Below are 12,862 nucleotides of genomic sequence, written 5' to 3'. Positions count from 1 at the left end.
TTTCTGCACAGACCTGCTTTCCTTCCCTTACATCTCAATTCTCTTTGAGGCCAGTTTCAGACAGAGTTTATATTTCCTTTTTTTCCTTCCATTCAGAAAGAAGCATAAAGGCATGAGATCTTTTTTTTCCCCTTTGACAATCCAAATCATTGCAAATTGATTTGGGTAGAAAAAATAAATAAATAAAAAAACAGAACATTGTTAATGCATTATTTTAATCAGAGTCAAACCGATTTAACTCCTCTCACTGTTCAAAAATGTCTTTGGCATGTTGCCATGAGAGTCCCGAGAAAGTGTGAGCTGATTTGAGGCAAATGTTAGAGTGACAATATGGAGAAACGTGCTGAGATGCCAAAAAATGAAGTGTGTTTGTCAGCTATTGAGCTGCATTAACAGCAAAGCTTTCCATTTACAGCTACGTCATTACCACAGCAACCGTTTTGAGACAGCTTGTGATGTCTGGACACATTTATCTGAGTCAACCTCTTGCAAATAGCTTTGTAACAAAGATCTGACTTGGGAGGCAAAAAGAAAGCCTCACAATTGTTGATGAGCCTTGCTATCCTAATTGGATAAAAGTGAAAGTATACTCATAGAGAAAAACTGTTTCATAAACTAAGTTTTTTCTTTGCAAAATAATGTTTATGGAGGTGAAAAAAATAATCCCAACACCATTGTATATGTTTTTTTTTTTGCAGAATGTGAGAGCAAGAAAAAGTCATCAAAGTGTAACTTAAAGTGTAACAGAAAAGATAAGAGTGCAAATTCCTTTTCTTTACTTTTTTATTTTATCAATTGAAAACGTGCTAAGTTTCTTTCTTTTTGCTTAAGTTACACCAACATTCATGCCAGCCAGGTGACTGTAGTCTGAGAAGAATAAAACAAACACCTATCAAGCCTAAAAGTGGGTAAAAGTAATACCCATTGAATACTTAGTGGTGTAGTGGTCAGCACCATTGCCTCAGAGCAACAAGACCATGGTGTGAATCCCAGCTGGGACCTTTCTGTGTGGAGTTTGCATGTTCTCCCAGTGGATGTGTTGGTTATCTCCGGGAACTCGGACTTTCCCCCATTAAGTTGCTTTGTAGTGTGATTGGTGGTTCCAAAATGTTCCTAAGTGTGAATATGTGTGCCTTCACGCAACAGTAGTTTTGGTGCTAGGAACCCTGTGACCCCAAAAAGAATTTAGCAGGCCCACATAATGGAATTTTGAACGGATTTTCACACTAGCACAAAATCACTTTGATTAATTAAAACAAAATACATACACAAACTATTGTAAATAATGGTCACCACACTTTCTTTAAAATTTAAGTCAAAAGCATTCTGTCAAACACAAGGCAGATGTGGATACTAAAAGCTTGTTTTGATCTGCAACCTATTTGATATTGAACAGTGACAGATTTAACATAAACACATTTTTGGAAGAGAATTACCAGGTAAAACCTCTCTCAAAGGTTTGTGTACACACACATTCAGGCAGGGCAGGCAGACATGAACACAATAAATCCAGGGCAACAAAAGGTGACTTCCCTGGGGGTTTTAACTTATTAGCGAAGCATCTGCATATCCAAATATACCTTACCACAAATGCAGTACACCACATCCCCTCTTTATTGTAATAACCTGACCCAGATATGCATCTGGAATTGAATTTGAGGGTAAAATAAACCATGGCTCATTGTACTTTTAGGATCTAGCAGCTTTCAGGGGACTGACAGTGGAACTGGCATGGATTCGATTGCTAACAGTTTAGATTATTTTTATTTAAGTCTCAAACAAGTTTATAACTGGGCAAGTTTACATTAACAGTCATAATAGATGACCAGACAGTGAGGAGAAAAAAATGTCCCGATTTATAAACCGTTTCAAATACACTGTGCTTTCCTTTTTTGTATCTTTACAGATGAGTGGGTACTGGCTTGAGGACAGATGATTTGATGGACCTGATGGAAATCATGCAGATATGATTAAACCATATTAAAAAGCCCTCACTCACTACCCAGGGGCACGGGCAACACAAACAAGTGAGTGGGTGTTTGTGTGTGCTATCAAGCGTACAGCTCCTACCTCTGAGTGTCTCACACATAGGCTGAGGCACAGCTGTTGAAACTAAATAAGGCGGCTGTGAATTTTCTCTGGATCGCTGTAGGTATTTTGGAGTTGTGAAAAGCAGTTCTCTGATCAACATATCAAGGAAGAGACTGATGATTCTCTCGGCTTAAACTTTATTTTTGTACTCTTACTTTGTTCAGAACTCCATCCATGTAGGATATCTTCATTACAAAAATTATTTGCAAAGAACAAAAGTGTGATTATTAATTTTATTTATGAGGAGTCATGTTAATTTGATTTGGAGTTCTCAATGTTTTGTCTAGTTAAACAAATGTTCAATTCATCTAAAACTTCATTTAGTGTCATGCAAACAAATCCTGGCTGTGGGTTTTGTTTAAGGTCATTGGAGCTGGTTTCAACTGACTGGATAAGCAGAGGCTTAGGACCATTACTCCATTCCTGAATATGGCCATCTGCTGCATGACAAATATACTGCTCTTTAGAAACATTATACTTTTATTTTATTTTATCATCTGCTAACAGTAAACAAGCTCTGGCTGTGGTGTGGTTGATTCATTGATTCCTTTTATTTGTGAGAGTTGGTACAAACGTTTTATGTAAAGGAATAAACTGGAAGATAGTGTTTGATAATATTTTGTGAGTTTAGTTTTTTATTATTTTGTATGAGCTTCATATGAAGCTTTCAGTGGTTTATTTTACTCATTATTTAAGGGCAACTAGAGAACCTGTCCAGTTTGAAGCAGTGTTCTCATTAGACCTGCCAGCCAGCTCCTGTTCATTTTGCAGTTGAGATAAGAGTTCTTTTCAAACTACCTTACTGTCCTGAGACAGTGCTGTACAGTTAAGATACTGCTGTAACCAAAAAAGACTTAAAACTGTATTTTCAAAAGGATAAAACAAAGCAAGTACAATATTCATTCAACTAAAACATAAAAAAATGATCTGCTTAAAAGCACCTTTCTCTTTTGATTTACTATTTACAATTAATTTAATCTGCGTTTATTTCTCCTTTGCCTTGTAAACAAAATTAGATGAAAAATTACAAGAACAAGGGAATGAAAAGAGCAAAAAAAAGGTGCAAAAAGGAGAAGGGAATGGGAAAATGTGTGGATTTCTGTCTTCTGCCACACTTCTTTTATTTGCACTTCTTCCCACTTTTCTTTCCTGTTTTAGTTCAACACATTCTAACCTGCAAAAAGCTTTTGTTGCTGTATGTGTGCTTCTTTTTCATTCTTGTTTTTACTAAATTACCTCGCTGGGACTTTAAAATGAGTTCAGCATAGCTTGCCTATTATTTCTACTAGCTATATCTATGCAAGCCTAAATGTTGATTTCTGTAAAGAATAAATTACTTATATGTCTGAGGCCTCTTCGCTGTCGTACAGCAGACTGTTAAGCTCTCTCAGGTTTCGCATCACTAATTTTGTTTTTGCTATGCATTGCGTCCGTCTTTTACTTGTCATTCTCTTTCTCCATCAGCTATAATGTATGTGTTTCAGCGACTGCAAATTTCACCTCATCCTTTTTGCTCTGCATTGCTTTTGAGTGCACTCTCGTGTCTTAGAGCCACGGTTCATTCTTCATTATCAGATTTGCATAAACAGAGCACAAAAACCAGAATCCTTCACCGGAGAGAATACAGAGTGTCAACAACTTGCAAAGGCAATTAAGAAGCTGTGAGCTGGATGCTGTTGGTGTAAAAGTTGGAATGTGTGTGTAAACAATGCCTTGCTTATTAGGTTTCTGGACCAATTCATGGAAATGGAATCTAACCATAAGGACATGGACTATCATCTCACTGAGAGGGATGTTATTAAGCTTGTGCCGAAGTCTGAGCAGAACCGTCTACAGATAATCAGACTTTTTCCTCCAAGCACAGTTTAGACTCTGAAGCCCAGATCTTTAAATGAGGTTGGACTCTCTTCCACTCCATGGTGAGAGGCGGCAGGCTGGTGTGTGTTTGTTTAAAGCCCCACATCTCAACTGTCAGATGTTGAGCCATATGTGGATGTTCTCACTCAGCATATCTGTCATAAAGTCTGCAATTTACTTTCTTATAGAAATGTATACAGGTCCTTTGCTATGACCTCAAAAGTTACATAAGGATTTAGACTCCTATGATAGACGGTGATATATTATTTATGTTTTTCATAACTTATGTGTGTTCCATTTATTTGTTTGTTTTACTTATTACTAATGTTACAAATGATTAGTATTTATAAATAATGCTAACAGATTAAAGTTAAAGGAATAAACTTGTTTTGGTGCTTAATCCCTTAGCATCTAATAATGCAAATATTAATCGAACCACATCGGCTCCAGAATTATCTTAATTTAGCATCTACCTATAACCCAAAAAAACATATTCAGTGTTTTATTGTTTTTTTTAAACGTGGAAATAAATGCAGCCGTCAAGGGGTTAAAAATCTTATCATTGGTTGGACACTGTAGAAAAAAACATTTTACAGGCATTCATTCTCCTGTAATCGATAACAAAAACAAAAAAAATTGATGTCTATATCATTTGTGGACAAAAATGCCAAAGATGAAGGCTGTTGAAGGCTAAAAAAAACTGTCAGTTAGAACCTTTTTTTTGAGAAGTTGCATTAAAATTCATTTCACTGGGTGAATGGATCACAGTGTACTGCTACGGTAACTATCTTTTTTCTTTTGACTTATTTTCTAAATGCAGGAGCTTACACAAACAACCTTCTTGTTGCTGCTTGTAAAGGAGATTTAGTCAAATTCTCATTGAAAACATCATGGGGGTTGCAGCATTAAATTTCTATATCTTAAGAGTTTAAAACTTCTCATTGTCCATGGTGCAACACTCACCAAAGTTCTTAAGTCAGCTTGTACCCTGTTTATTCAGGAAACCGTTTCCTATGTTTTGTTGGCTTTGGTTTAAACCCAAAGACATGGGAAAAACAAAACTCCAACATAATATGAATGCTGCGTCATGGCAAGAAGGATGGCGTGAATAGTCAGATTGTTGAAACAAACAAAAAAAATGTAACCCATGTGTGACATGATGCTGCTGCTTCGGTGTGAATTAGGGTGACGAGTTTTTTGTGAGCATCTCAAGTGACTAATGGCTCCAATTATTTTGCCTTTGACATTTTATCACTGGCTTACCAGAAGATTATAAATGCAAATTACATGTATTTCAAGAGTTAAGAGACTTAAGAGCACCCAGATGTTTGCAAATAACTATTTAGTGCAAAAATTACACAGAAAGATAAAAGGTAAGAAAGAATGCAAGGACCTTGGGCTATTGGCACTGACATGGAAAAAGCTGTACAGATTTAACACTACACTTGATGAATCAATACTTCTTTATCCACAAATGTGTCGAGAGGGCAGATAACAATCCTGTTAGTGTGCATCTGCAGTGCACTCGCGTCATTTCCTACTCTAGGGTCCCTGTTCATCTTACCACGTTGTTTCTGCTGAGGACCTCCAGAATGTTGTTAAGCAGCTCCAAACTATTTCTCCTCTCATCATGGGGCCCATCCGCCATGCTGGCCAGAGCCTTGCCTAACTCCCGAAGCATCATGGGTAGCAGCACATCTCGGCACTCTGTACAAAGAAAAGCACAGCTGCTCAAAAACTGAACCCGGGACAGTATAAAAACTGGTACAATTAAGGAGGAAAAACATTGAAATGCAGAATTTTTGCTTTGCTGAATACAACCATAACATAAAACCGAACCATGAATATTTTATTATTGATATCAAAATATGAACTTTAAAATGTCTCTGTCTATGCAATAATGACGTTAACCCAAAGTAGTAACAGTTTTTTTAGAAAAATTGTCAAAACAATAATTAGTGGTTTCTTTATTTCTCTGTCCAGAGGAGAATGCTAAAACACATGATAAACCAACTGGCAGGTGTTGAAGAAGAGAGATAACCAAAAGCACAAAAAGATCAGAGTCACAGGATGCACATTGGATAAATGCTACAATGAAGCTGAGGTAAAATGCTTTTTTAACCTTGGCAAGACTTCCCAGCAGTAAGTAAATATCATCTTTGTCTGAAAAATGTACCCAAACTAATCACTGTGTTGGAGCTTGCTTCATTTAATGACATTGTTATAACATTCATGATAGATTTCAGACATGCAACAAAAAAGGCAAAAAAGAAAAAAATGCTACTATAATAACACCATTCTAGCCCTGCAACAGACTGGCGTACAGACTGGTGGATGGGTGGATGGATGGATGGATGGATGGATGGGTAATATAATTATTAAGATTTCAGACCTTTATAAATTTCACATTTAATTTTCAAAAATTTGAGAAGCCACAATAAATCGAAAATAAACAGCCTGAAAGTAAGAAACATTTCAGTAAAAGAATCCATGATGTAATAGAAAAATGTCAGAAATGGATTCTGTGGTAAACTGGGTTTGTGGTAATACACAATTTTATTTTTAAGAAAAAATGGGTCTGGGTTCCTATAGGTTAAAACCCCAATGTGTTCAATGGTTGAGTTGATTATTCTTATTCTCTTTGTAACCTCAGTCTTCCTTATTTTCTTCTGTCTTCATCCTTCCTGCTCTTCCACATCATCCACTCCATCCTTGTCTTTGTAGCCTCAGGTAAACAGAGCCCATTAAAAGCTCATTTGGGCTGACACTCGTTATGTCCATTATTAACTGAACCAAGTCTGTATCCCCGCTGTGTGGACTCTCAGCACAACTTTTGCTGCAACACACAAAGAGAAGAAAAGGAAACTGACAGTCTGGAGAAGGCAGGAGTCAACGGATGCCCTCAAAGAAACATGGAAGGAGCTTAAATAAGACATTGAAAAATACCAGAAGAAATGACACACAAATGCATGTCATTGCCATAAAAAAAAAACTCCTCCCGACACAGTTCCAAAGTCCCCTTCTTTGTGTTGTTTACATTCAGGTTGATGACACTGCTACAAGCAGAGTATTTATGTAGAAACTCTATTAAATCAGTTTGATCTATCAAAACAGAAAGTCTTAATCTTTTGCCCTTCCAGAAAAAGAAGACAATGCATTGCATTCACAGCAGAATTGTTTTAAGAAACAATGCATTTGGCCTCTGGGCAGAAAGAACCATTGAACGTCGGACCCATGTTCTTAGTTCCCTGGTAAGAATCAGCTCAGGGCACAATTTATTTATTGCTTTATTGATCTAACAAGCACACCTGGTTGCTATTTTTTATTGCAACATGTTCAAAGAAGCAGAAGGGAAATGGCAAGATGTGCAACCTCTGATGTGACACGCTTCATGCTTCTACTCTGCTGAGTCATGCTGGGCATTAACAATGAAAAAAAAGACAATGGAAAATTAAACCTGTTTCTATTTTTAACTCCTTCAGATAAGGTCTTGCTGCAGCACTGTGAGAGAAAAGGGCTAATTTTAAATTATGACCTTAATTTCACAGGCCAAAAATCTGATCAACTTTGGCAGACTTTCTACAGTATCCGATGACACTGTAAAAGAAAACAGTTTAATCAGCCTGAGTAGCAGTAATGGACAACCAACTGCTGACTAAAAGCCAAAGCATTGATATTACAAAAACTGTGCAGAGTCCTACCTTTGATTTGGTTAACACTGTCATCTTATCTAAAATAAATCAAATTAGTTTTTTTTTTTTTAATTCACTTTGATGGTTTTATCAAAGTATGTATTTTTACTGTAATATTCAGCCATTTTTTCTAGCAAACCAAATTAAAAACTTATAAATAGGACCATATAAATTGTAAATGGTGTATTTTATGAAGCATTTCTTTTTTCTTTTTTTACCTTGCTTCAAAATACAAAGCGCTTTCATGGACACACACATTAACACACTGCCGAACCCTGGTGCCAATCTAAAACCACCAGAAGCTATGTGGGGTTCAGTGTTTTGTCCAAGGATACTTGGGCAGGCATTGTGGGAACCGAACCTACGATCCTCCAGAGGTCTATCTCTGCAGCGCCTTAACAATTCTCGGCAAACCTTAGCACGAGATGCTCAACCAAGTGCTTACTTTTGCAGTTGCTTGTTATTACCACCATTAACCTGGAAGCATCAGGGCCGTTCAAATCTAGATTGTCAGGAGTCTTAATAAGTTTGCTGTCATAAGCATGGCCATTTTCAGGAGCAACAGAGTGCAGCACCCATATTAAGGACATTCTGGAGGAGGAAATTTGTACTTGAAGACCAGTTTCTGGCTCATCTTCCATTTGCATCTCACTAAAGTTGTAAAATGGACACAATTAAAAAGATATTACAGTGACAAACAGATTGTTCAAATACTTGAGGAGAAAGATGTTTATGTCCTAAAATAAACAGTGGGTCCTTCCAGAATCCACAGTAACTTTATTTCTCTGCTCTGATTATACTCATATTTCACTGTTTCCCCATCCTTTAAAAACCTAATATATTTAAACTATTTCATCTTTGTCAGACTTTTCACAAATACTTTCACTCCTAATTTTCCTGTCCTTTTTCTCTTTAGCAATTATCTTTTGATATATTTTAAAAACATTCCCAGTGGTCTTTTATTTATGATTGTGCCAACTTTTGGCCAAAACAAAACAACTGTCGTTTATAAGACCTGTAGCCTGCCGATTGTAGTTTGGACGCAACTACAAGATTTTTAAAACAACATTTTTTTTCATCTGCTCCCGATTCATCCTGATTTGAATAAAAAAATGATCTGAAAATGTCCTTATATATACCTTCCATCATGAAAAAATTGTTACAAGAACATCTTAAAAACACCAAAAACACCTTTTTCATTTAGGAGGGTCTTTAAGTATAAGAATTCACAATATAATATAAATAAGGATAGATGCTTTAACTCAAAATGTGCCGAAACATAACATCATTACAGCATCTCCAGTCTAGTCAAGGGCTTCTGCTGTTTGCCAGACATCTTGAGTGCTGTCCAATGACAGTGTTATTACTGTTACTACAATTACAGAGTCCCAACGGAGGTCATTAAAGTTTAAACGGTGACACAAACCATCCAGTATCTTCCTCCAAACTGAGACATTGGCCCATTTCAGAGCAGAATGGAAATAATTACCTGTTCACACACTGTCTCTGTTCTACTTGTCTGCATTCTGTCAATCAGCATTGCCTTCTCCATGCAACTGCTGCGTTTGCATCTTCTGTCAGATCAAACGTAGATTGCCATCTTGTACTGCTGTGTCAGCATTACCTGGCCTAAATAACCATTTCTGTGTGAAATCACGTGCAGAGGATTGTTTTTAAGACCTTCTTCTCCATCAAAAGGCTGTCAGATCTCCCCCAAATGAATTCCACAGCTTGATAACAGCTTTACAAGTAAAGCTGTAGTTTTAAGGAACTTCACTAAGACAAGGAGAACAAAGACCGCTGAAGCAGATAGTGTGGACCCCGCAGTCAGGAATTCAGTATCAATAAATCAGTTTGGGATTAATATTGAACAAAGAGAATTTTTTAATTCTCAGAAGGACATCAAACAGTCTATAAGTATCTTCTTCTAACTGTATTTAGAGCAGAGAAAGCCTAAGATAAATAATATTGGTATATATTTTGAAGGTTACTTCTTTAAGAGCTGACACTACATCAGTGGCTGCAGATTTTTTTTAAGCACTAAAGCATATGGCATTGGTTTACATCTGCTTCAGCTTGACTCTAACGGACAAAGTTGCCTTTCGGGCTGCTGTGCATCCTTCGTTTGGATTGGAAGAGTTTAACCCCTAATCTTATAAAGTTAAACCCTTTTAACAGAAGCCTGCTGGCAAACACCTAAAAAAAAGCAGGCTAAAAGAGATGCTGGCTTAAAGGCTCAACGGAGGAGGGAAAATGGGGAGTGGTAGGGAAAAGTTAAGGGGTGGAGAGACTGAGTAGAATGCTGCAAAAACTGTTTTTTTTCCAATCTCAAAAAATTGGACATTAAATATAAATAATGTGGAAGAAAAGCCCATCTTTGACCGAAACAGTTAATTTACTAATGGTTTTACTGCCCCTGCATTTCTATGTTCTACTTGCCTGCTTGATTTAGTTGCACGTTATGTGGTATTGGCTGTGGTGCAACAGTGCAATGAATCAATTTAGTCCTGCTGTGGAAGACAGCTTAGCCAAAAGGCACTGACAGACAAATGGAAATCAAGCCCTCACACCCGACACTGGAATTATTTTAACCTTTTCTAGCTCTCACTAAAATATGTGCCTGAACAGATCCACTGATGTGCGCACACATATTGCATAAAAATGACCAAAACGTGCAATCCAGAGCACATTATACAAGAGCCTCATCTACATTCAAATCAAAATGTTTTTTTTTCTCAAAAGTCCATCTACATATATCTTTTCTTTTAATCCCAGCTGGGGATAATTATTATTTCTGTGTGCTCATGGTTGAATTTCCCTCATTGTGTCTAATTTTGTGCTTTGATGTTATCTAAATCTTCCAGTGCTCTGCGTGAAAATATGGGTATGTGTTTGGGCTGCTAAGAGAGTGAATGCAGCCAGCAATGGCATGGCACCACATGGGGAGGAACTTTGATGGCTCAGCAGCTAGCTCATCCCTTCTCCGGTCCATTCTCTTTTTTTATTTGACAACCAAACACAATAAACTACAGAGGATGATTATGAGATGCAATCTTGATTTCTAAGAGGTATGTAAATCAGAGTTTCCCTATCTTCTTCCTCTCCTGGTTGTCGCCTTCTGCTGTCGAAAAGATTGAATGATCTAAAAGATGAAAATGAGGAGGTTCAGATGCCAAACTAAATCTTCTGAGTTGAAAGGAAGTTGGGTCGATGCCACCTATCCACTTATTTAGTGACTAAATGTCTTTCCCATTTCATGATAGATGTTTACTGTCATCTATGTTCTCTCTATTTACTATATGTTTTCTGTCTTGTTTCACCTACCCCACATTTAACTCCAATTTAAATTAGTCTATATGAACTATTCTCTTTTGTCCACACAAATTTAGTAGGCATAATTTAACTGCTTTAGACCATATTTGTTTGAAATTTTGATAAAACCAGACAACATGATAGCAAACAGTAAAATCAAACTGTCACATGTAAGCTTCCTTCACTGAGCCGGTATCCATGCACCCCAATAATCCGATCATTATCGGATTTTTTAGGGAATCGGACTTTTCATGTAACGTTTAGATAGGATAATCGGATGCCTTCAATCCCATAATGGGCGTTATCTGAGAATGAGATATCGGATTAACACATGTATTTCTTCCCGAAAGGCCAACACTTCCCAGTATGTATTCACTTTCATCCAAACTATTTTGTGGATTTGCATCTGCCCATGTTGGGAAAAAAGCGGGATATGAAATGCTAGAATGTTTATGTAACCAAGGCAACCAACGTCTGTTGAGTACAGAGAACAGCAGCAATCATTATTTAATTCCCACATCAAATAAAGTGAATGCCACAACCCTCAGTGGCACAATGTGGCAGACATGGGTCCTAAAGTAATAGGAAATTTGAAATTTACACATACGTACACAGTTCCCAACAAAATAACTGACTCCCACGTAGACCAGAATTTTTGGCTGATGGAATTTTGACAATCAATTTGAAAAATCTGACAAATGCAACTTTTATAGGCTCATTGCTTTTACTGTATCTTCTGTATGTTTTTTTTTTAAATTACCATTTATGAGCACATAAACAAAAATAAACGACAAATGTTACAGGGTTTAATCACGTTTGTTTTTTTTTTTAATTTATATCTTTAATGGCAGAAATGATTTGCATGTTTTTTACACAAATAAAGGCAACAAAAAAAGAACAAAGCACTAACTTTTAGTCCCGCTCTTCAACTAATCCTATGGCAGTAGGAAGCATTTTATTTCTATTCTTTCTGAGTTTTGAACAGTACATTTCCTGTTCTTTACTTGCCTTTAATAACATCTTAGTCTCCAAGGATGAGTCATCGTCTAATTGGCATCCCTCATCTCTGCCTCCCCCCTCCTTAGATCCATCTTCTTTCCAACTATTAAAAAGGCCAACCAATTACTTTGCAGGTAGCATTGTTTTCAACAACATTTAGACCAATTTAACCAAAGCGGATTAATGGTAAATGCATGCCTTGCTGTCCACCAACTCACTTCTTTGACTGATGAGCAGACTTATTCCCAGTGTCCTGTAACTGGGAGGTAATACATCTCGAGGCTCCCTGCTCCATTAAAGCCTGTATCTGGTCTCTGTTTTTAGATCCAGCTTTCTGAGAAATAACAAGGCCAAAAAGTCTCTGTTCACATTACCTAATCATGGTGTCTCTAGCCCATTTAATAAAACTTCCAACTTTGATCATTCTGCTTTAAGGCAACCCACATAGTTTAATTTTTTGTAGCTGTCAATTTGCTTTTGTTTATACAGCTGACCAACAGCAGATAACACAAGCAAGATGCTCCCATTTCTGTTTAACCGTGGCACACCCCTCAAAAGTGTGCCAAATTAATTTTGGGTAAGAGTGTTCATCCACTCTGTGCCTCTGCCATCCTGTTCTGCAGAGATCCCCTCACAGGTACAGGCATCAGAATATAAATTAGATAGAGGAGGAGTGTGAGACTGAGGCAGTTTCCAAAATGATTTAACTGCTTTCACTTTAGCCCATGACTCGCATCCATCGCTCGTTTTGTCCAAACGCAAAGCTGCAAGCCTCTACAGAGATTTGATGGAAGTCTCTACCTTTTTCCCTTTCATTAACCTTCAAGAAAATCATTGGACAGAAGCTTAGCAGTAACTGCAGCTATTTAAGGTCAGTTTGAGCAGCAGAGTTTAGAAATGACTCCCAACAG

General features: G+C 37.2%; 1 protein-coding gene across 1 annotated transcript in view; it reads right to left on the bottom strand.

The window, feature by feature from the left end:
• The window catches only part of dock2 (dedicator of cytokinesis 2), an 87,851-nt gene that overhangs the window by 45,103 nt on the left and 29,886 nt on the right, over positions 1-12,862 (bottom strand). Inside the window, exon 25 of the mRNA XM_023959129.1 lies at positions 5,513-5,655. Coding sequence (XP_023814897.1) covers positions 5,513-5,655 — 143 coding nt within the window. The remainder of the gene's footprint in view (positions 1-5,512; positions 5,656-12,862) is intronic.

This window comes from Oryzias latipes, chromosome 10 (genome assembly GCF_002234675.1).
Source record: "Oryzias latipes chromosome 10, ASM223467v1".
Lineage (NCBI taxonomy): Eukaryota > Metazoa > Chordata > Actinopteri > Beloniformes > Adrianichthyidae > Oryzias > Oryzias latipes.
This window is presented reverse-complemented; position numbering and strand designations above follow the sequence as displayed.